General features: G+C 42.8%; 1 protein-coding gene and 1 long non-coding RNA gene across 2 annotated transcripts; one reads left to right on the plus strand and one right to left on the minus strand.

Moving 5' to 3' along the window:
• Positions 1 to 953: 953 nt before the first annotated feature.
• On the plus strand, positions 954 to 7,849 carry LOC129636017 (uncharacterized). Its single transcript, XR_008706596.1, has 3 exons — positions 954 to 1,058; positions 6,058 to 6,159; positions 7,598 to 7,849. It is a non-coding gene; the product is annotated as an uncharacterized LOC129636017 (long non-coding RNA).
• A 2,437-nt stretch (positions 7,850 to 10,286) lies between these two features.
• Positions 10,287 to 18,282, minus strand: LOC129635948 (serpin B3-like). The gene is made up of 8 exons (XM_055559195.1): positions 18,236 to 18,282; positions 15,899 to 16,088; positions 15,256 to 15,312; positions 13,858 to 13,986; positions 13,421 to 13,538; positions 12,108 to 12,250; positions 11,659 to 11,814; positions 10,287 to 10,987 (listed from the first exon to the last, which is right to left on the minus strand). Exons 2-8 carry the CDS (start codon positions 16,061 to 16,063, stop codon positions 10,583 to 10,585), a joined length of 1,173 nt encoding a protein of 390 aa, XP_055415170.1. The 5' UTR covers positions 16,064 to 16,088; positions 18,236 to 18,282; the 3' UTR covers positions 10,287 to 10,582.
• Positions 18,283 to 22,224: the final 3,942 nt, after the last annotated feature.

Genomic DNA, 22,224 nt, shown 5'->3' on the forward strand with positions numbered 1-22,224 from the left:
GCTGAACTACAGAGAAGGACCCCAGCCAGGGAGCTAAGTGCCTGAAGGGTGGAGGTATGAAGAAAGACTGGCCAAAGAGGCCTTCTGATCTCCAGCTACAAGAGGCTCAAAAAAAGACTCAGAAGGACTCTGTTAGGGCTTCCCTGATAGCTCAGTTGGTAAAGAATCCACCTGCAATGCAGGAGACCTGGGTTTGATGCCTGGGTTGGGAAGATCCCCTGGGTTGGGAAGATCCCCTGGAGAAGGGAAAGGCTACCCACTCCAGTATTCTGGCCTGGAGAATTCTATGGGCGCTATAGTTCATGGAGTTGCAAAGAGTCGGACATGACTGGGCAACTTTCACTTTCACTTTCAGGGCCATAACTCCTGCGGCTGAGGCAGTCTGTGTCCCTGAACACTTGGCGCTGCCAGGGCCTCTGAAAGCCAAGCAGCCACGCCACCTTCACACTCAACTCTCAGCAGAGCTGACACAGGCAAAAAAATCTTGCCATCTATGCATGCAGGGTTGCATTGTGTCAACTCTTTGCGACCCTGTAGACCTGGCCTGCCAGGCTCCTCTGTCAGGAGGGTTCTCCAGGCAAGAATACTGGAGTGTGTTGGCCAATACTGGTTGCCATACCCTTCTGGAGTACTATATTTCCTGCTGCCCTAGCCGCAAACTCCCCTGAGTACCTGGTGCTGCCAGAAACCCTGCAACCCAAGCATCTGCACCACCTCCACACGTGGTCCTCACAGGGGCAAACCCAAGCCTCTAGGGAAGCCTCGGGGCAAACCCCACATTTGAAGACCACAGGGGCAGTGTGACTAAGGAAGAAGACCCCAAAACCTCCCACCAGCTGTACAAGCTGCAGATTAAATCCACACGATCAACTAGGCAGACTCTGTGTCTATGGAATATATAAAAGGATTTCGAGAGCTCCCATGAAAGAAAACGTACTATATCTGATAGGTGTGGACATTGGAGGCAAGAACACACAGGAGTAGGACCAGATTAGAATCTGAGCTGCCCCCACAGCAGGTCTGGAGATCAGTACAGTGTTGGAGGGCATCCCAGGGAGGTGAGGTGGACTCTGACTCCCAGCGAGGGGAAGGACTCTGACAGTGGTGACCCAAGAGTTTATTATTATGTTCATGTCATTCTTCTGTTTTGACTTGTTCTGTAGATTCTGTTTTGACTTGTTCTGTAGATTCTGTTTTGACTTGTTCTGTAGATTCTGTTTTGACTTGTTCTGTAGATTCTGTTGGATTCTTTTTTCTTTTTTTTCACCCTCTGTTTTGTTGATTTTATTGGCACCATGAAATCTAATTAAGCTTCTGAGTTTTTTTGTTCCTCAGTCACATTTTTTATTGTTGTTATAAACCTCTGCCTCTACATTGGGCTTTTGCAGTTCTGTGGAGTTCCCCCCACCCCCGTTTTTTTTTTTTTCCTCTTTTTTTTTTTTTTAATTATTATTACTATTCTTATTTTTATACATTTATTCCTTTGTTTGCTTTTCCTACTGTTCTTTTCCCCTTGCAGTTATTGTATATAAATCTTATCTACCTCTATTTAACTTTGCATATCTATTTTTTCTTTCTTTCCTTTCCTTTCAACATATTTGTTAATTTTGTTTTCATTGCTTTATTCCTCATTTGGCACCTTGCTTTAATTTTATTTTGCAGTTTGTGATTTAGTTAGTTTTATTCTTAACTGGTAAATATAATTTTTGGTTTCCTTTGTTCACCAGGTCAATTTACTGTACTTTATATTTGTTGGACTGTTTTGACTTTGCTTATGGGTGTATATGTATTGTGCATATTCCATCATTTTAATTATTATTTGCCTGATTTTGTAACTGCCATTTGTCTGGGGTTCATCTTTGCTTTCTCGTTTTTGGGTATTTGTTTTAATCTCACGTAATGCCATAACAAACGACTTGTGGAATCTTTGTTCCTGACTAGAGATCAAACCCTGAACCTTCGGAATGGGAGCACTGACTCCAAGACTATAGACTATCAAAGAACTAACCCCAGGGAGTACCAGATAGCGAGAACTCACACAAAGGAAACCACTTGAAAATGAGACCCAGCATCACCCAACCACCAGCAGCATCCTGTGCAGGATACCTCATCTAATCAACAAACAAAACAAAAATACAAACCCAATCATCAGCAGACAGGATTACCACCTCACTCAGCCTTGCCCATCAGAGGAAAACAAGCAAACAAAAAAGCTCAGCACCAATCTCACCCTATATGAAGCTTACACAAACCACTGGACCAGTCATAGGAGGGCAGAAACCAAAAGGGGGAAAGAATTCAACCTTGAAGCCTGGGAAAAGGAGACCTCAGACACAATAACGTAAAAAAATTAATGAAAAGGTAGAGAAATACCACACAAATTAAGGCACAAACCAGAAACACAGATGTCCAAATAAATGAAGAGGAAATAGGCGAACTACCTTAAAAAAGATTTTAGAATAATAATAGTAAAGATGATCAAAAACCTAGAAAACAAAATGGTGAAAATGCAAGAATCAATTAACAAAGACCTAGAAGAATAAAAGAATAGACATACAGAGACAAACGATACAATTACTGAAATTAAAAATTCTCTGGAAAGAATCAATAGCTGAAGCAGAAGAACGAATCAGTAAGCTGGAAGATAAAATGATGGAAATAACTTCTGAAGAGCAGAATAAAGTAAAAAGAATGAAAAGAACTGAGGATAGTCTCAGAGACCTCTGAGACAATATCAAACACACCAACATTCAAATAATAGGGGTCCCAGAAGAAGAGAAAATGAAAGCATATGAGAAAATTTTTGAAGAGATTATAGTTGAAAATTTCCCCAACATGGAAAAGGAAATCAAGACAATCAAGTCCAAGAGGCACAAAGAGTCCCATACAGGATAAACCCAAGGAGAAACATGCCAAGACACATACTAATCAAACTAACAAAGATTAAACACTAAGAGAGAATATTAAAGGCAGCAAGGGAAAAGCAACAAGTAACATACAAGGGAAACCCCACACATTGAACAGCTGATCTTTCAGCAGAAACTCTACAGGGTGGAAGGGAATGGCAGGATATATTTAAAGTACTGAAAGGGAAAAATCTACAACCAAGATTACTGTACCCAGCAAGGATCTCATTCAAAATTGATGGAGAACTAAAAAGCTTTTCAGACAAGAAAAAGTTAAGAGACTTCAGTACCACACAACCAACTTTACAACAAATGTTAAAGGGACTTATATAGTCACGAAATACAAGAGAAGAAAGAAGATCTACAAAATCAACCCCAAACAATTAAGAAAATGGCAAAAGAAGCATATATATCAATCATTACTTTCAATGGATTAAATGCTCTAACCAAAAGACACAGACTGGCTGAATGGATACAAAAACAAGACCCATATATATGCTGTATACCAGAAACCCACTTCAGACTTAAACACACATACAGACTGCAAGTGAGAGGATAGAAAAATATATTCCATGCAAATGGGAAGCAAAAGAAAGCTGGAGTAACAATCCTACATCAGATAAAACAGACCTTAAAATAAAGAAGATTACAAGAGATAAGGAAGGACATTAAGTAATGATCAAGGGATCAGTCCAAGAGGAAGACATAACAATTGTAAATCTCTATGCACGCAACAAAGGAGCACCTCAATACATAAGACAAACACTAACAGACATAAAAGGAGAAATTGACAGGAACACAATAATAGTAGGAGACTTTAACACCCCACTCACTCTAATGGACAGATCATCAAAACAGAAAATTAATAAGGAAACACAAGTTTTAAGTGATAACATTAGATGAAATGGATCTCATTGATATCGTCAGGACATTCCATACCAATGCAGAAGAATACACCTTCTTCTCAAGTGCACATGGAACATTCTCCAGGATAGACCACATCTAGGGTCTCAAATCAAACCTCAGTAAATTTAAGAAAATTGAAATCATATCAAGCATCTTCTCCGACCACAATGCTATGAGTCTAGATATCTATTACAAGAAAAAAACTGTAAGAAACACAAACACATGGAGATTAAACAATACATTTCTAAATAACCAACAGGTTACTGAAGAAATCAAAAGGGAAATCAAAAAGTTTCTAGAAAGAAATGACAGTGAAAACACAACAACTCAAAACCTATGTGATGCAGCAAAAGCAGTGCTCAGAGGGAAGCTTATAGCAATACAACCCTACCTCAAGAAACAAGAAAAACATCGAAAGGACAACCTAGCTTCACACCTAGAACAACTGAAAAAGAAGAACAAAACCCCCCAAAATTAGTAAAAGGAAAAAATCATAAAGATCTGAGCAGAAATAAATGAAAAAGAAATGAAAGAATTGTGAAGATGAATAAAACTAAAAGCTGGTTCTTTGAGAAGATAACCCAAATTGACAAGCCTTTAGCCAGACGCATCAAAAACGAGAGAAGAATCAAATCAACAAAATTAGAAATGAAAAAGGAGTTTACAACAGATGAGGCAGAAACACAAAGGATTAGAAGAGACTATTAGGAACAACTATATGGCCATAAAATGGATAACCTGGAAGAAATGGACAGATTCTTAGAAAAGTTCAACCTTCCAAGACTGAACCAGGAAGAAATAGAAATTATGAACAACCCAATGAGAAGACACTGAAATTGAAGCTGTGATTAATTCACAAAATTGATTCAAAATCTTCCAAAAAACTCCCTGAAAACAAAAGCCCAGGACCAGATGGCTTCACAGGAGACTTCTATCAAACATTTAGAGAAGAGCTAATGCCTTTCCTTTTAAAACTCTTTCAAAAAATTGTGGAGGAAGGAACACTTGCAAACTCATTCTACGAGGCCACCATGACCCTGATACCAAAACTAGACAAAGACAACACACAAAAAGAAAACCACAGACCAATATCACTGATAAACGTAGATGCAAAACTCCTCAGCAAAATTTTAGCAAACAGAATTCAGCAACACATCAAAAAGCTTGTACACCATGATCAAGTTGGGTTTATTCCAGGGATGCAAGGATTCTTCAATATATACAAATCAATCAATGTGATACTTCAATTAACACATTGAAAGACAAAAACCGTATGATAATCACAAAAGATGCAGGAAAAACCTTTGACAAAATTCAGCACCATTTATGATTAAAATTCTTAAAAATATGGGCATAGAAGGAACCTATGTCAACATAGTAAAGGCCATATATGATAAGCCTACAGCAAACTTTATTCTCACTGATGAAAACCTGAAAGCATTCTCCCTAAGATCAGGAACAAGACAAGGGTGTCCACTTTCACCACTATTATTCAACATCGTTTTGGAATTCTTAGCTCCATCAATCAGAGAAGACAAAGAAATAAAAGGAATCCAGGTTGGAAAAGAAGAAGTAAAGCTCTCACTGTTTGCAGATGAGATGATACTATACATATAAAACCGTAAAGATAGCTCTAGCTAATTAAGGTCATCCAGCAGTTTGGGCAGGGGAGTGTGAGGGGCTCCCTTCTGCTCTCAAGCAGCATGTCGGATTCCTAGGATGCATGCGGCGGTGTACCTGAAACTGAGGCTTAAAACCACTGGCACTCATTCTCCCTCTCTGCTGAATGCCTGGGGCCTAAAATCAATGTGTTCTCAGCACACACTTCCTCTGAAGGCTCCAGAGGAGAAAGCCTTGCCTCATGCAGGCTCGGTGGTCCCTAGAGTTCCTGGGCTTGAGCGTCTGTCTTTACGTGACTCTTCTCTGAATGTCTCTTCTCTTGTTCTGAGGATCCTAGTCATTGAGTTAGGGTCCACCCTGAGTCAGTATGATCTTGTGTTAAGTAGTTATGTCTGTGACTTATTTCCCAATAAGGTCACAACCTATGATTAGGCATGAATTGTCTTATGTGGAAGGGGAACGTTTTCTTCAATCCAGTACAATCAGCCATCCTATAAGCCAAACTAAAAAGTTTTATGAGTTTGGAGAGAAGTCATGGAAGTAATTTTGGTGTGTATTATTCGATTAATGCATAAAATGTATTTTTAACAGCCTGGTCATAAACATTTTTTCCTGTGGTAGATAGACTCTTCATCTGGCGGTGGTGGTGGTTTAGTCACTAAGTTCTGACTCTTGTGACCCCATGCACTGTAGCCTGCCAGGCTCTTCTGTCCATGGGATTTTCCAGGTAAGAATACTGGAGTGGGCTGCCATTTCCTTCTCCAACTCTTCATTTAGTTTATCTCTAGAAATGTTTAATGATTCTTAAAAAGAATGAAATTATGCCATTAGCAGCAACATGAATGGAGCTAGAGATTATCGCATTGGGTGAAGTAAGTCAGACAAAGGAGGAGAAATATTGTACAACAGCTCATATGCAGAACCTAAAAGAGACAACACAAATAAACTTATTTACAAAACAGAAACAGACTCAGGGACTTGGAGAAGGAACTTAGGGCCCCAGGCGGGAAGGTGTGGGAAGGGATAGTCAGAGAGTGTGGGAGAGAGGTACGCACTACCACATCTAAAATGGATAAACAGCTGACTATTGCTTGGTAACACAGAACCTCTGCTCACTGTTACCTGGCAGCCTAGATGGGAGGGGGGTTTGGGGGAGAATGGAAACATGTGTACGTGTGGCTGAGTCCCTTCACCGTTCTCCTGAATCTATCAAAACGTTGTTTACTGGTTATACCACAATACAAAATAAAAAGTTTTAAAAAATGTTATTTTAATTCAAAAACTGCTATTAACAAAGTTCAATATTCTATGTTAGATGAAGAACAAGTAAGTGTTTAAGAGTCTACATCTTTATCTTAAATGAAAAAGCACAGAGAAATTATGCTTTGAAAGTGTTAGTTGCTCAGTCGTGTCTGACTCTTGCAACCCCGTGGACTGTAGGTCGCCAGGCTCCTCTGTCCATGGCATTTCTCAGGCAGGAAGACTGGAGTGGGTACCATTCCCTTCTCCAGGGGCTCTTCTCCATCCAGGGATCGATCCCGAGGCTCCCGCATTGCGGGCAGATTCTTCACCGTCTGAACCTCCAGGGAAGCCCTAATTAAGCTCTGATTCATCTCACTAACAGATGATATTGGAGTAAAATATTAGCTTTCATGTTTAGTAATTGTTTATCTTTTTTAGGTGTTTTTTGTTTTTATTTCCCATGATCATATTGCTCTAAGTGTTTCAAAGGTCTCTTTTGTATTGAGATGTAAGTAAATTTACTCTTTAAAAGATTGTCACATAGAAAAATGACATAACACGCACTTTTTCTGTTCAGCTGCTTTTTTGCACAGCATATGTGTAGGAGTTTTGTCTATGTCGCTGTAGGAATCAGAGATTTCTGTTCTTTTGTTTCTATAAAAGTTCCGGAAAAAAATAAAAAAGAAAGTTCCGATAAAAGTTTGAGGCTTTGCCAGCTTTTCAGCCATTATGAATAAAATTTCAATGAACATTTGTATGCTAGTCCTTTTGTGATGCTGGTATTCGCATCTCTTGGGTAAAATCAAGTCATGGAATTACTAGATTGTCTGGTCAGTATACATTTGACTTTACAAGAAAGTACCAATATGGGTATCTTTTTTTTTTTTTTTTCCCAATATGGGTATCTTGCACACTTGAGAAAGACTCTCTAGAAGGACATTGCTCAACCATGGAGATTTTTTAGTTTTCTGGAGGAACATCACCCAGATAGCAGTGTTAGGACACCCTAGCCTCCTGTCCCCTACAGAGATCAAGAAGGAGACAACTCTTCTTGAATAAAAACAGCTCAGAAAGAAGAAATGGTGATGATGTGACGCGGCCGAGGTATCAGAGTGAGCTGGGATGGTGATCACTTTGCAGAAAATAAGTGGGTCAGATCCACACGTTGTCCACCTTCTTCTTGCTCAGTGTTACAAGTCATTATATCTTAATAAAGATGGAAAAATTAAAATTACAAGACTGTTTTCCAAAGTGGTCGCGGTTTTTGTATCCCTACCTGATGTATAGGAGAGTTCTGACTGATCCACGTTCTTTCCACATGGGGTTTGAACAGCCTTTTTAGCTTTGGCCAACCCAATGGGGACCAGGTGGTATCCTGGGGAGAGGTATTTTGTATGAACATGAGATTCTTTATTAAACTTCTATCATCTTTATTTTTATTTTTTAAACCACATAAAATATTTTCACTATGTTCCATTCAAAAATAACCTTATTGATGTATGACTGATGTAGAAAGCGCTGTACATGTTTAACGTATACAACTTCGTGAGTTTTGAGATGAGAATACATCTGTGAAACCATCACCCCAGTCTGTGTAGTAAACATGTCTGTCACCTCCAAAAGACTCCTCCTGGCCTAAGGAGAGCTATGTTTTAGGAAATAGAAACTGCTAATGCTTGACATTTAAGTATTTCACTATTTCAGAGTCGGGTGCAGGCCTGCCCTTCTTCTCACTATTTACTCCCCCAGTCTGAGCCCATTCTTGCCTTCCGCTATGATTACCACAGTTCTCTCAGTAACTCTATTATCTGTCTATTCCTGGTATTGTCTTCCTCATCTAATTAGAGATTCAGTTCGTATTCCATCTCTGAGTTCTGGACTCTTATATTTAAGTTCTTAACACGAGTTATAAAGCCTTTCACACTCTGGTAACAGTCCACCTCTTCAACCTCATCATGCTCTACTATTTTGAATTTTTATATATGATAAAATCTTTCTAAATTACCTTTTCTATGTGTGGTGGTTCACTTATACTTTGTTGATAAGAAAAAAAGGAAAAGCAATGAACGACATGAATAAATCATTGTTTTATTGATAATGTATTTCACAAAATCAAAAACTTTAGACATGTAAGTGTCCCACATACCACCTAAATTCAAAGAAATGTGAGTGCCTAGGTGAAGAGTATATATGATTTACAGTGTATATTTTTTAGTATATGTAATTTTTTAATAAGAGCGATGATATTTGAGGCTTAGTAGAAGATAGAGTGCCGGGGTCCAGCCCCGGCTGATCCAGGGTCTTCGAAGGAGAGACGGCTAGGCGGCCTATTCAAATGTTAATAGATATAATAAAGAGGAATAGAATGAGGATAGCTCAGTAGGAAAATTCAGTGGAGAAAAGAAGCTGAGTGGCTTGGTTTACGCAGAAAATCAATATAACCCGTGACACCAGGTTAGCTCTGACCACGGAGGCCGCAGGCGCCCTCTCGAATAGCGGAAGGTGCCCCACCTTAGACACCTTCTCGAGTGGGTCTTAGAAGCCCAGGCAAATAAATGGTCGCAGAGGACATCCACGCTCCAGATGGACACTCAGCTAGAAGTTAAAGGGAAGAATGACATGGGGAGACCAAGCGTTGGTGAGCAAGGCCCATAGCTTTATTTTCAACAGGGGCTTTTATACCCTAAGTTACACATAGAGGACAATAGGGGATGCAAAATCAGCAGTCTTTGATGCTTATCAAAAACCAGGGTTTCTTTCCTGCAGATTTATCGTATACAAATGGTTTAGGTGATTTACATCATCTTCTGGCCAGAGGCCTATTAACATTTTATGACTCTTGACAAGGACTTATCAACAAAGACTTATTTTCTCTAAGAGTAATTATTTTAAGGTTTGGCGCCATCCTCCGAAGATAAGATTACGTTCCTATAGGGTGGATGTGTAATGGGTTTACAAAGGAAAGAATTTACTACCTTAAGGGTCTAAAGTTACTAACACCAGGCCACTACTTATTTTTTCTACATACCAACTATATTAATTAATGCACATTCAAGGATACAATTCAGGGGATGTGAAAACTTGGCAACAAACATTGGCTCATCAATGAAATCTTTTACTAGCTTTATTCTGACAGCTTCTAATTCTCTGAGAGGCTCTAAGCTATTTGAATATCTTAAGCTTCCCGTGCCTCTGGAGGCTGGGAGACTGTAAACAATCGTATGCATAGCTGTAGGTGTCCGGGTAAACTTGTCAGGCAAGTTAGAGAGCCATCTGAGGGGTTTGGATTTAAACACTCCTAATTGCCCAGGAACTTTATTAATTGGAGCTGTAAGTTAACTCTTTGACAGAGAGAGTGAGATGGTGGTGGGGGACAGCCCCCAATAAAGTCAGAGGCGAGAGCACAAAGCAATAAAGTAGGCAGACTCTGGTTTTTGGGGGGTAGATGCTCGAGAATATCCGGGGGCACTCCCGAGGCTCGATCCCGCCTTTGCATATGCCAAGCCTCCTTCCTCATGACCTTTGTCGTGAGTGGAATGTCTCTCGCCGGCTCCCGGCAATAGAGTATAATAATAATCTTTTTTTATTAATGTATTTTAAGTGGAGGCTAATTAGTTTACAATATTGTGGTGATTTTTGCCATACATTGACATGAATCAGCTAATCTTTTAAAATATATTGAACATTTTGTGCAAAGAGGAGTTATCACAGAGAGATAGAGTCAGTTTACATGTTTGTAGAAGGAGAGCGATAGACAGACGTCCTATTCAGACTTCCACCAGTACATGCGCAGTGGTGACTGTGAGGTTGGAAAGGAAAACGAATCCAAGGGCACCTGTTGCACCAGCATTCAAGCTCCGGGAACAGCTCTCTGAATGTCCCCGAGTGTGGCCGCTGGGCAAGGACGTCTAAGGGGAAGAGACTCGGCCGCAGAAGAGGATGCTGTTGGTCTTGATGTGCTTGATGAGGAACAGGAAAGGGTGATCGCAGCGGAAACTCTCTCGAAAAGGTGCTGATAAGACACTAATACCCACACCGGTAGCAGCCGCGGCCTCTGTGCCCTCTTCGGTCACCTCCACAAAGGACTTGTGGACGACCGTCGACACCGCCAGATCACGTCTCCCGGTCATGCCCGAGAAGTTGGCGACCCTGTCATTGAAGGCGTCCACCATCCCCAGGGCTCGCAGTGTGGGCACGAGGTCATAGCTCTCTTCCACTTTAAACCGAGGCAGGTATAAGTCCACTTCTTGCTTCCCTATATTCTGTGGGCTCGTCCATGCTATTAACTTCTCAGCAGTGAGCTGGTCTTCAAGCTGTAACAGTGGAAAAGGAACAACTGTCAGGATTCTCATGGTCATGGAGCCCACCTAACCTTGGATTGAAATGTCTGGAAAACCTTTATTTTAACAGTAAACATGAATACAGGAGATTCAGTTTATTAGGTTTTCTCTGAGGAGGAAACAATAACAGTCCTGAATATATATCATATGATCAAATAAATGTTTTTATACATTTATAACTTTGCTCTTTTTATGTATGTATGTACACATATATACACATATATAGGAATGTCTATACACATGTGTAGATGTGTGTTATATAAATATGCACACAAAAATGAAACAACATGTGTTTCATGTGAAAGTCATGTCTGACTCTTTGTGACCCCATGATCTGTATCCCTCCAGGCTCCTCTGTCCATGGGATTTCCCAGGCAGAAGTACTGGAGTGGGTTGTCATTTCCTCCTCCAGGGGATCTTCCTGACCCAGAGATTGAACCCATGTCTCCTGTGGCTCACACACTGCAGGTGGATTCTTTACCATTGAGCCACTGACATTTAAGATATTGATATTATTATTGTTATTATTTTTTTTTTGTTCTATGCTGCCAGCCAGTATCACCAATCTATGAGCAGCCCACACAAGCACTACATCACTGGAAATGTGAGCAATGGCATGGAGCACTGTGAATACCAGGTTTTACCTCCTGCAGACCGTCTACTTCATTGGGCAGCAGCACCATCATGCTTAGCTCTTCGCCTTTGTACGGGATTTCCAGGATCTTGGCTTGCACGTCCTCCAGTGACACGAACTTGAAATTATTGGTTTGTTTCATCATCTGCACAGGTTTGCTTGTATCCTGCAATGAATTCATGTGCAAAAGAATGCCAAGTGAGCATTAGTCCAGGAAAAAAGATAGTATTATTGAGATATCAAACTCGGCCTCCTAAGAGATGATCTGGGAAATTTGTGTCTTAGAGATGAGAGTTTCTTCAAGGAATCCCAAGTAAATAAAGTTTAAAAAAAGGACAAGAAAATAAGCCTTGACAAATTCTATCTTCTATATGCAGTTAAGTATTAATTACTATGCATTTAAATTTCACAGTGCATGTGTAGCTACACTTTGTTATATACATAAATTACAGACAATACCTTGTTCAGCCAAAATTTTTCCTCTGCAGTATGTTCTTCCTTAAATTTCTGGTTCCACTGCCCTTTGAAGTAGACGGCGTTCACCAGAACCAGAACAGTAGAGCTGTCGAGAGAGTCTTTGGGAAATAGGTCCTTGATTCTTTCTGCAAAGACAGAAAATCGAAGGTCTGTCATGAAAGGCACAAGTGGTTTATCTGTCAGATGCTTTGAAAGTTGCAAGTGATGGTTAAATAGTCACACAAGTCAGCCCATGAGGGACTCCATGCCCAACGGTTCACCAGGTGAGGCTTTGCTCACGGCCCCAGCCTGATGGAGTCGCCCTCATGCAGACGCCCCTGCTCAGTCTGTGTGTGTGGGGATATCAGTCATTTCACAAGGAATCCTGATGAACTGATTTCTGATATTTAAGATGCCATGATATTTCTATGATATTTAAGGTGCCATGCTGTGCTAAGCCTCTTCAGTCTGTGAGCCTACGGACTGCAGTGCACCAGGCTCCTCTGTCCATCGGACTTTGTAGGCAAGAATACTGGAGTGGGTTGCCGTGCTTTCCTCCAGGGGTCTTCCTGACCCAAGAATTCTGGGTCATCAATTCTGACAATACCTTGTTCATCAGAACTGATGAACAGGTCATCAATTCTGAAGAACTGATTTCAGCTGACCTTTACTGGTCCGTTTTCTTCCTTCCCTTTCCTCCCTTCCTGTTCCCTCAATAGCTCTGTCTCTTGTTTCCGTTCCCTGTCTTCTTCTTCATTCTGCACATTGAGTGGCTGTAGGTTAAGCCTATGTTTCGGAAGGGAGGTAGGATACGGTTCATGGGATGGAGACGTTGTCCAGCCCCTCCCTGGGTGGGGAGGACACTGTGACAATCCTGTGGGAGGGGGACGTGGGCCCGGAACCTTCTCCTGCAGGTGGTCATTTCTGCAAGAAGGATGGTTTAACGGAGAGCGGCGTGTTTCCCAGTTAAGAAAGCAAAAGTGGACTCTTCATATTCTCTCTTAGGGATTATAATCCGGAAGTTAAGCCTTTAATTTAAAGAACAACTTATGAATCAACCTGAAGCCTGAGCAGAGACTTGGGATCCACAAGACACTGTCTTCCAGGCTCAGCTGTGCCTGCAGGGGGCTGGTCCTGGGAGCACCCCCGACCGTTTCTCTCTGCACTGACGTGGACCGTCCACCCCCTGCAGGCCTCCCCACCCTATGCAATCTTGTCTCACCCTGTTCCTAACAGCCCAGTCAGGTCCAGCACTGTGTTCACACACAGCGGGGACTCAGTAGTGACATTTAATGAGTGAATCTCTCATAACCTACCATTGGTTTGGCTCTCCACCCAGGAATTAATCATATTTCGACTTTCCTCTGCAGCATTTTTAAAATCAGCAGATTCCACACTGGCTAGATAAAATTTCTGAACATTATCCATGTATTCCTATGAAATGAGCAGGAAGAAAGCAGGAATGAAAAGTAATTTATCAGTAACTATGTGGGTATTCCCAAATTAAATTAAATGTGTTAAATCCTGATCAAGCAGAGGTCACAAGCCAATCCCTCGCCCCCCCTCAATGGTGTGCTATCAGCCTCTGGACACTCCAGCGGGTGCGGTTGTGGTTGGGGAGCCGGTGCCCCTGTGAGTAATGCCCCTGTGTGGGTCCCCAGGCTCCTCTGCACCCTCCCCACTGCCATCCATTAGGAGATGTGGCCCGAGGACCCGGGATGCACCCAAAGGTGTGACAGACCAGGAAACTCACCTGGAGAAACCGAAACTCCTTTTCTCCATAGAGCCTGTTGGCAACACTCAGCTCATAGGCATCGGTGGATTTCTTTAATTCTGACAGAAGCTTTTGAAAGTGATGATGAACATTTCCTGGCTTTTCAACCTTCAAACACCAAAGAGTGAGCTCATTGGATACTCTGTTAATGTAAACTCTACACCTCCAGGGGTCTGTGGATACCTGTCTAGAGGGCGGTATCCACAGGGATGATGATTGTTGTTATTTCCCCTAATTGGTGTGTTTTACTGGTATAGCCTTCCTGATCTTTATAGTCGGTCTCCTAGGCAATTCTTTCTCCCTCCTCAAAAACATCCCACTCTTTTGAACTACCCATGCAGCACCATTCCTCCACTGCACTGCATCTTAGCTGTCTGCAATGATTAGGGTAAACTTCTCAGCTAAATATAAGCTTCTTGAGAGCCAGACCCACAGTGCGTCTCTGACAGTCATCAGCTGTGAAATCTGTGTATTGTCCTAGGTTATGACGTCAAGCCCTGTTATACTCCTGGTGGGATTGTCTTCTAAGACCTGTTGGCTCTGCCCTACGGCTCTTCGTGCTGATGGCCGCACGTCTCAGTGTGGGAGCCGTGTGTGTCTGGGACACTGCCAGCAGCTGTACACCAGCATCTCGAAGTCTTTGGCTGGATTCACATGATGACAAGAGAGTGCAGAGGGCTAAGTAGCTTCTCCAAGGAGACAGAGCCAGGTTTTCAACCCAGGCTTGTCTCAGTCCAGAACCTTAACCTTGCTACCTGAGAGTTTTGGACTAGTCTATAAACAATAGCTCTCTGTTAATCACTTTCCATAATATATTTTGATGCCTACCAATTGGCTTCATAATATGAACTACCATCATGATTTAACATTATCCAATAATAATATTAATATTATGAGTTAATACTATGCAATGTTAGAAACATGTTATAAATACTATAATTATATTTTGCTATAATAACCATAATAAAATACATAATATACATCAGAATTTTCATTTTCCTGGCACTGCTATTCTGTTTCACATGGATTTGCATGTATTGCAGCAGACATTTTATTATCCCCAGTTAACTGGGATGAAGTCACTGTGGCTCAGAGCAGTTGTATTCTCCACATTTGTCATTCCTGAACAACAGCGTGCAATTTGAAGCCCCTTTGGGTTTCCGAGCCCTTCCCGTGAAGCACATGCTACTCTCCTCTCAGGATAACAAAGACGTGAAGTACATATATGTAACGTGACATGAGCAACAACTCTGTCCGCTGGATTTCACTTGAGATGTCCTCTAAAAATGGACTTTCCCCACTTTGCCTGAGATTCCCAGTTTAAACTATGACCCTCTTGGATACGTGATGCTCTAAATCCGGTGCCCTGTGACTCACGTGATCTTTTGTGGCTTCTCCTCTTGTGTTCTCTGCGATTTTATTGAAGTGAAGGACCTGGAGGAGACAGAGAGCGGGGCAAAGAAGTGTAACCCGATATATCTGTGTGCATCACAGCCGACCAAAAAGAAAGAAAAAGTCAGGAAGAAGACAGGAAAGAAAATGCAAACCAAGTACCAAACCAGACAAAAAACCCCCAAACCATAAGGAACAAAGAAAAGAAGAAAGAAATATTCAGTGCAAACACTTGCTTCTTAAAAAACACAGTCTGTGTGTGGAAAACACAAAGCTGCTTGAGCGCTGTCCTCTTTAAAGAACTGTGTCTCGTTTTTCATGCATCGTTGAGGAAACATGTAAAGGTGTCCCCCGTGGCTTTTGGTCAGGGCCTCACTTCTACTGAAGTCTTCCATTAAAGCCTCACCTCTGGTTGTTGGGCAGTTGTAGGGGTTCATCCCAGCCCCCAGAGGAAGTCCAGGCACAGGAGGCAGGTGGGGAGCCTTGCCCCCATAACTCTGTGCCCACCCAGTCGTGGGGCTGCTTGAGCTTGCCGTGGAACCCGGGGACAGCCAGACCTGTGGTCATCCGCACACCAGCCAGCAGACAACCCATGCAAACCTGTGAGGGAAAGGCAGCTGCCACCTACCTTCTGCATTTGTGATGCGGTGTTTTCTCGGGCCCCTAAGTAAGTCATGGCTAAGGCTGACGAGATACTGAAAGGCGACAGGAAGATGTTTTCCTTCTCTGATTTTCTGATCTCGTGGAACAGATCGATTGCAAGGTGGATGATTGCTTCACCGAGGGAACTCATGGTGGCCGGATGTAGTCTGGAAGTCCTGGAAGAGCATCAGATGCAGTTTATAATCACTCTAGTGAAGGAAGGCTAGTCTGTAATGAGAATTTCTAAAAGAAATGCCTTATGTGTGGGTTGTGGATTTCTGGCAACTATGATTTTTCCTTTGTATACATTTAGTAATTAGAAGACTTGAAATTAGGAATACTGGAGTGGGTTGCTATGCCTTCCTCCAGGGGATCTTCCCCACCCAGGGACTGAACCCACATCTCTTACAGCTCCTGAATTGGTAGACTTGTTCTTTACCACTAGGGCCACCTGGGAAGCCTTATTTATAGAAAACGCTTCTTAAATATAATAGAAACTTTATGTTACACATTTCTTGATTGAGAGATGTACCTGTATCCATCTCATAATTAGACGACTATTGAAATTAGTATTTAAAGAACGTTTTTTGAAAAAGTAATAGAGTATCTTTACTGTTTCTTCCTTACTGACTGTACAAGTGTGGGTAAAAAGTGCTTTATAATAGAGGTAAAAAGCAAGAGAGTTCCAGAAAAACATCTATTTCTGCTTGATTGACTATGCCAAAGCCTTTGACTGTGTGGATCACCACAAACTGTGGAAAATTCTGAAAGAGATGGGAATACGAGACCACCAGACCTGCCTCTTGAGAAATTTGTATGCAGGTCAGGAAGCAACAGTTGGAACTGGACATGGAACAACAGACTGGTTCCAAATAGGAAAAGGAGTATGTCAAGGCTGTATATTGTCACCCTGCTTATTTAACTTCTATGCAGAGTACATCATGAGAAATGCTGGGCTGGAAGAAGCACAAGCTGGAATCAAGATTGCCGGGAGATATATCAATAACTTCAGATAGGCAGATGACACCACCCTTATGGCAGAAAGTGAAGAGGAACTCAAAGGCCTCTTGATGAAAGTGAAAGTGGAGAGTGAAAAAGTTGGCTTAAAGCTCAACATTCAGAAAATGAAGATCATGGCGTCCGGTCCCATCACTTCATGGGAAATAGATGGGGAAACAGTGGAAACAGTGTCAGACTTTATTTTTGGGGGCTACAAAATCACTGCAGATGGTGACTGCAGCCATGAAATTAAAAGATGCTTACTCCTTGGAAGGAAAGTTATGACCAACCTAGATAGCATATTCAAAAGCATAGACATTACTTTGCCAATAAAGGTCCATCTAGTCAAGGCTATGGTTTTCCTGTGGTCATGTATGGATGTGAGAGTTGGACTGTGAAGAAGGCTGAGTGCTGAAGAATTGATGCTTTTGAACTGTGGTGTTGGAGAGGACTCTTGAGAGTCCCTTGGACTGCAAGGAGATGCAAGCAGTCCATTCTGAAGGAGATCAGCCCTGGGATTTCTTTGGAAAGAATGATGCTAAAGCTGAAACTCCAGTACTTTGGCCACCTCATGCGAAGAGTTGACTCATTGGAAAAGACCTTGATGTTGGGAGGGATTGGGGGCAGGAAGAGAAGGGGATGACAGAGGATGAGATGGCTGGATGGCATCACTGACTTGATGGACTTGAGTCTGAGTGAACTCCGGGAATTGGTGATGGACAGGGAGGCCTGGCGTGCTGCGATTCATGGGGTCGCAAAGAGTCGGACACGACTGAGCGACTGAACTGAACTGAGCAGAGGTTTTGTTGTTGTTGTTCAGTTGCTAAGTCGTGTTCCACTCTTTGCACTCCATGGACAATCTCCTCTGTCCTCCACTACCTCCCAGAGGTTGTTCAAATTCATATTCATTGAGTCCGTGATGCTGTATAAGCATCCCATCCACTGCTGCCCCCTTTTCTTTTTCCTTTCAATTTTTCCCAGCCTCCAGGTCTTTCCCAGTGAATTTATAACAGATTCAAAGGCAAAACTGATGTGGTAACATCCAGCCATCTCCCATCAGGTACCTCTGTGCCTTACTTGAAGGATCTGTGGATGCTGGACAGCCTACCCCTGATACACGTGCTCCCCAAGGAACGTGGGTTTTCTTTTAGAAATAAGCAAATTACCTATGGATAAATCAGGAGAAAAAGTTCTTCTGTGGCAGAATACGTAAAATACCATCATACCACATGAAACATTTAACACACGCACGATAAGACATCACATTCATTAGTATTTTCAGAAAGGACTCCTGAGTTAGGGCAGAGCTGCTGGAAGCACTTACCTGTGTTCCTGGAGGAAGCAGAGGTGGGCAGGCAGCCTGCAAGCCTGTGTGCCGGGCGCGCTCAGCCCTGAATATATACCTCTACCAGCCGCCGCCCGTGCCTCAAGGCAGCTGGTATTTCAAGATCAACTTCTGATTTCTTCACCAGTTATCTTCAACTTCATGAGGAAGAAGTCTTTATGAGTCAAGACAAGATTATTGACCAACTCCTGTAGGTCCTTTCCTTCTGCAGAAGAAATTGTGCCCTACCACCCGTGGCTCATGGGAAACGCATGCACGTGCCTCTCCGACACGTATGAGAGTACACTTGTGTGGCAGCTTCTTCACGTGCCCTGAGGAACTAGGCCCAGCCAGAAATAAGCCTTAAAAATCTTTCTTCTCTTGTTAATACATGTTGACTCGTGTTTAAGACCAGTTCTAACACAAACAATCGAAACGCTGACATTTTTTAAGTTCTGAAAAGGCTTGTTTCTTTAAAAATATTTTGTATGCCCGGGAAAATAGCTCAATGTCTCAGCTGAAGAGAGATTGGCCAACTGTGTCAGCTGCAGGTGGAGACCAGGCGCGATGTGCCTCCCCTCAGGCTGGGCCCTGGCGCGGTCCTCCCCGTGACCCCATTGTCCTCGTGGTTAATCCCAGCTGTGCACTGGTTGCTAAGCTCAGAGGGCAGCTCATGTTCCAGCAGATTCACTTACTCTCAATGAGAAGAAGAACAGATACACACAGGACCCATTTTAAGGGCAGTTTTCTAATGTTTTTGTACGAAGATTTCTCAGAAAAGCAAATAGCTTGAGCTCCAGAACTACAACATTTCTCCATCATCCTGATCTGCAGCATACCCACTTCCGATTCATGTCCAGAACAACAGAGTCAAATGTCTGTAAGAAAAAAAGAGGAAAAAATGTGTTCTTTGAATGGCATGGCTGAGTCTCATCACTGGAGTCTCATCTCTTCAAGCATCTGGTGCTCCTGTAATAGAATAATAGTAAGCACTGCTGACTATTCACTGAGGGGTTTTCTATTCACCCATTTTCTTCTTTGGTACCTTGTTTAGGTCGGCGAGTTTGTTTTCCCCATTTCACAGATAACAGAAATGAGCCACAGAGTGACTGAACAGAAGCCCAGGTGGTGAATTGCCCAGGTGAGCTCTCCAGGCAGGTAGCTGGTTCCAGGAGGCTGCGTGTGTATCCAACTCCCCACAGGGAGGTGGAGACAGACTCCGGGCCTTTACTGACACATCTGCTTGTGTTTAGATGAAAAGAAGCTGCGTCTTCTGCCCTCTCAGTAGAGATCATGTTCTCCCACAAAATCCGAAGGGGTGGGAATGGGTCCCTAATTTCTCCTCCAAGGACCCCACAGTCATTAGGGAGGAAGGCAGGGTTTCAGATACTCTTTTAGGGTTGTGTAAAATTTAGCAATTTCAGTGTGGACGTATGTTTTAATTTCTTAGGCATATACTTAAGAATGAAATCTGTGGGTCAACGGTAAGTTTACACTTGACCAATTGATTGGTTGAATTTCACTATGATTGATTTAGAAGAACTACCAGACTGCCTTCCCCAGCAGCTGCACCATTTTACTTCCAGCAGCTTAGGAGAAAGTACGTGTGTGTGGGCTGCCAATCCTCTCCTCACCCTGGCACTCAGTACTGCCCTTGGTCCAAGTCTGCAGTCCCAGCACAGCACCCACTCACAGGAAGACTCACCCACACAGAGTCCCAGAAGCACAGGGATGGAGACACGAGCTGGAGGAAGGGGAGACCTGTGTGCCTAAACCGGAAAGATGATTCCTGAGCTCAGCCCTGCTGCTCTTAGGGCTCCTCCTGGTTATGTGTCCTGAGTCCCGAATGCCACTGGAGGTCAAAGACCCCTGAGCTGAGATGGGTGGGCTGAGGGAGGATGGGTTCTGCTGGAGTCTGATGGGGAGCTGAGTGTAGAGAAGAAGGAAATAGCAGGAGAAAAGACCCAGGATGGAAAACAACAAACATGAGGAATAAGAGCTCCCAGTCAAGGCTTCGTTATGGGCACTGTCAGAGAGCAGGGAAGCCCGCAGCCAGAGCAGGGTGGACGTCTTTGGGTTCAAAGAGAAAGGGCTCTGAGCCCAGAGACAGAAGAAAGGATCCCCGGCTGGGCCTGGAGGAAGCCCAGGGACAGAGCAGGAGTCGAGGACTCAAGGGAACCACTGACTGAGCTGATTCCTCCTGTGAGTAAGTTACCAAGGTTTGTGGTGCAGAGGCTGGCTTTGAGGAAAAGCAAGTAACTGATGAAGATCAAGATTTTGTTCTGGAGGAGGAAATGGCAACCCACTCCAGTATTCTTGCCTGGGAAATCCCATGGACAGAGGAGTCTGTCCGGCAACAGTCAGTCCATAGTTGGCAAAGAGTGGGACACGACTGAGCACGTATGCAAAGCAAAGGATTTTACTTAAACTTAGAGGGAACTTTGGTTAGTTCAAATAAGAATCCATATCACATCCTTCTCCCCCTCCTTTTCAAAAGTGCTCCTGGCATGTATTAGACAAGGTGAAGACACCACGAACTCACACAGTGTCCCAGGACACTCAGCACTTCTCAGACGATTTTGCAAGTCAGTACTTGCCACCTGTCTTTGGGTATTTTCTAAATATACCAACATCATTGGCATCATGAATCCCGGAATCCAATAAAACTGAGGAGGAAATGACACGTCCAGGAACCATCCCACATATTTCTAATACCTGTGTAGGTTGCTTCAAAAATAGTTCCTCTGCTCTCCTCCTGTTTTCTTCCTTCCTTGTGAAGGGCGTGAAGGTGCACCAGCTTTTTTGAGGTGCACATCCTAGGGGGCATTTTATCTCTTTCTTCTTATTACCCACATGGTCATACCCATCTGCAGGTAAATTGGTTACTTGAGAAAACCCTTCAAGCTTTCAATAATAGGATATCTGCCAATTACCGTTTTATTTTTTTTAAATTTTATTTTATTTAACTTTACAATATTGTATTGGTTTTGCCATATATCAAAATGAATCTGCCACAGGTATACATATGTTCCCCATCCTGAACACACCATCCCTCTGGGTCGTCCCAGTGCACCAGCCACAAGCATCCAGCATCGTGCATCGAACCTGGACTGCCGACTCGTTTCATATATGATCAATTACTCTTTGAATATTCCCATACAGATACAGATCCGTACAATGTAAATAGCATCTGAACAGGATGAATCAGATTTACCTTAATGTCCCTTAGCTGGGGAATGGTCTTGTCTGTAGGTGTGTCATGGCAGACTGAGACAGTTCATTCTCACCACCCGTCTCCCCATTCCCATGCCTCCAGTTCCCTCGGGACAGTCATCCTACTCTGTGCTTAGCACCATCCAACCCTCTCTCACATCTCCTGTCTCTAGAACCATTTCTACAACCCTTCCTTTCAGCAGTTTTTGACTGACATTTAACATTGCAATAGATTTCGTGTGTGTTTGCTAAGTCACTTTAGTCATTTCCCACTCTTTGTGACCCTATGGGCTGTAGCCCACCAGGCTCCTCTGTCCATGGGGAGTCTCCAGGCAAGAATACTGGAGTGGGGTGCCATGCCCTCCTCCAGGATCTTCCCAGTCCAGGGATTGAACCTGGGTCTCTTATGTCTCCCGTGTTGGCAAACTGGTTCTTTACCACCAGTGCCAACTGGGAAGCCCCTTGAATTGATTAATATTATATATTAAGGAAGGACTGAGGAAGTCCTTAGTCAAAATTTTATTCTATCACTTCTTATCATATCAGAAAAATCGCACTGCCTCCAGGATTCGCTTTTATGGGTCTCTTAATTTTTTGGTAAAATGCAGGAAGAGAGAGACTGTGCTTTGTGCAGGAACTAGGAATCACTGCCTCTTGGTCTCTTACATTTGAATGAAGGCTTCTTGATTCCATGTGAATGTAGGGGTGATCACATACTGTGTTTGATTATCTATTTTTATAATTTCCTAATGATTCATTCTCCATTCATTGAGTCC

This window comes from Bubalus kerabau, chromosome 21 (genome assembly GCF_029407905.1).
Source record: "Bubalus kerabau isolate K-KA32 ecotype Philippines breed swamp buffalo chromosome 21, PCC_UOA_SB_1v2, whole genome shotgun sequence".
In the NCBI taxonomy this organism is placed as follows: domain Eukaryota; kingdom Metazoa; phylum Chordata; class Mammalia; order Artiodactyla; family Bovidae; genus Bubalus; species Bubalus kerabau.

Coding starts and splice junctions, on each gene's coding strand:
- LOC129635948 (XM_055559195.1), bottom strand. CDS start 16,063: ATGAGTTCCCTCGGTGAAGCAATCATCCACCTTGCAATCGATCTGTTC. Junction 13,539..13,857: donor AGGAGTTTCGGTTTCTCCAG/GTGAGTTTCCTG, acceptor CTCATTTCATAG/GAATACATGGATAATGTTCA. Junction 11,815..12,107: donor AAAAATTTTGGCTGAACAAG/GTATTGTCTGTA, acceptor AATTCATTGCAG/GATACAAGCAAACCTGTGCA.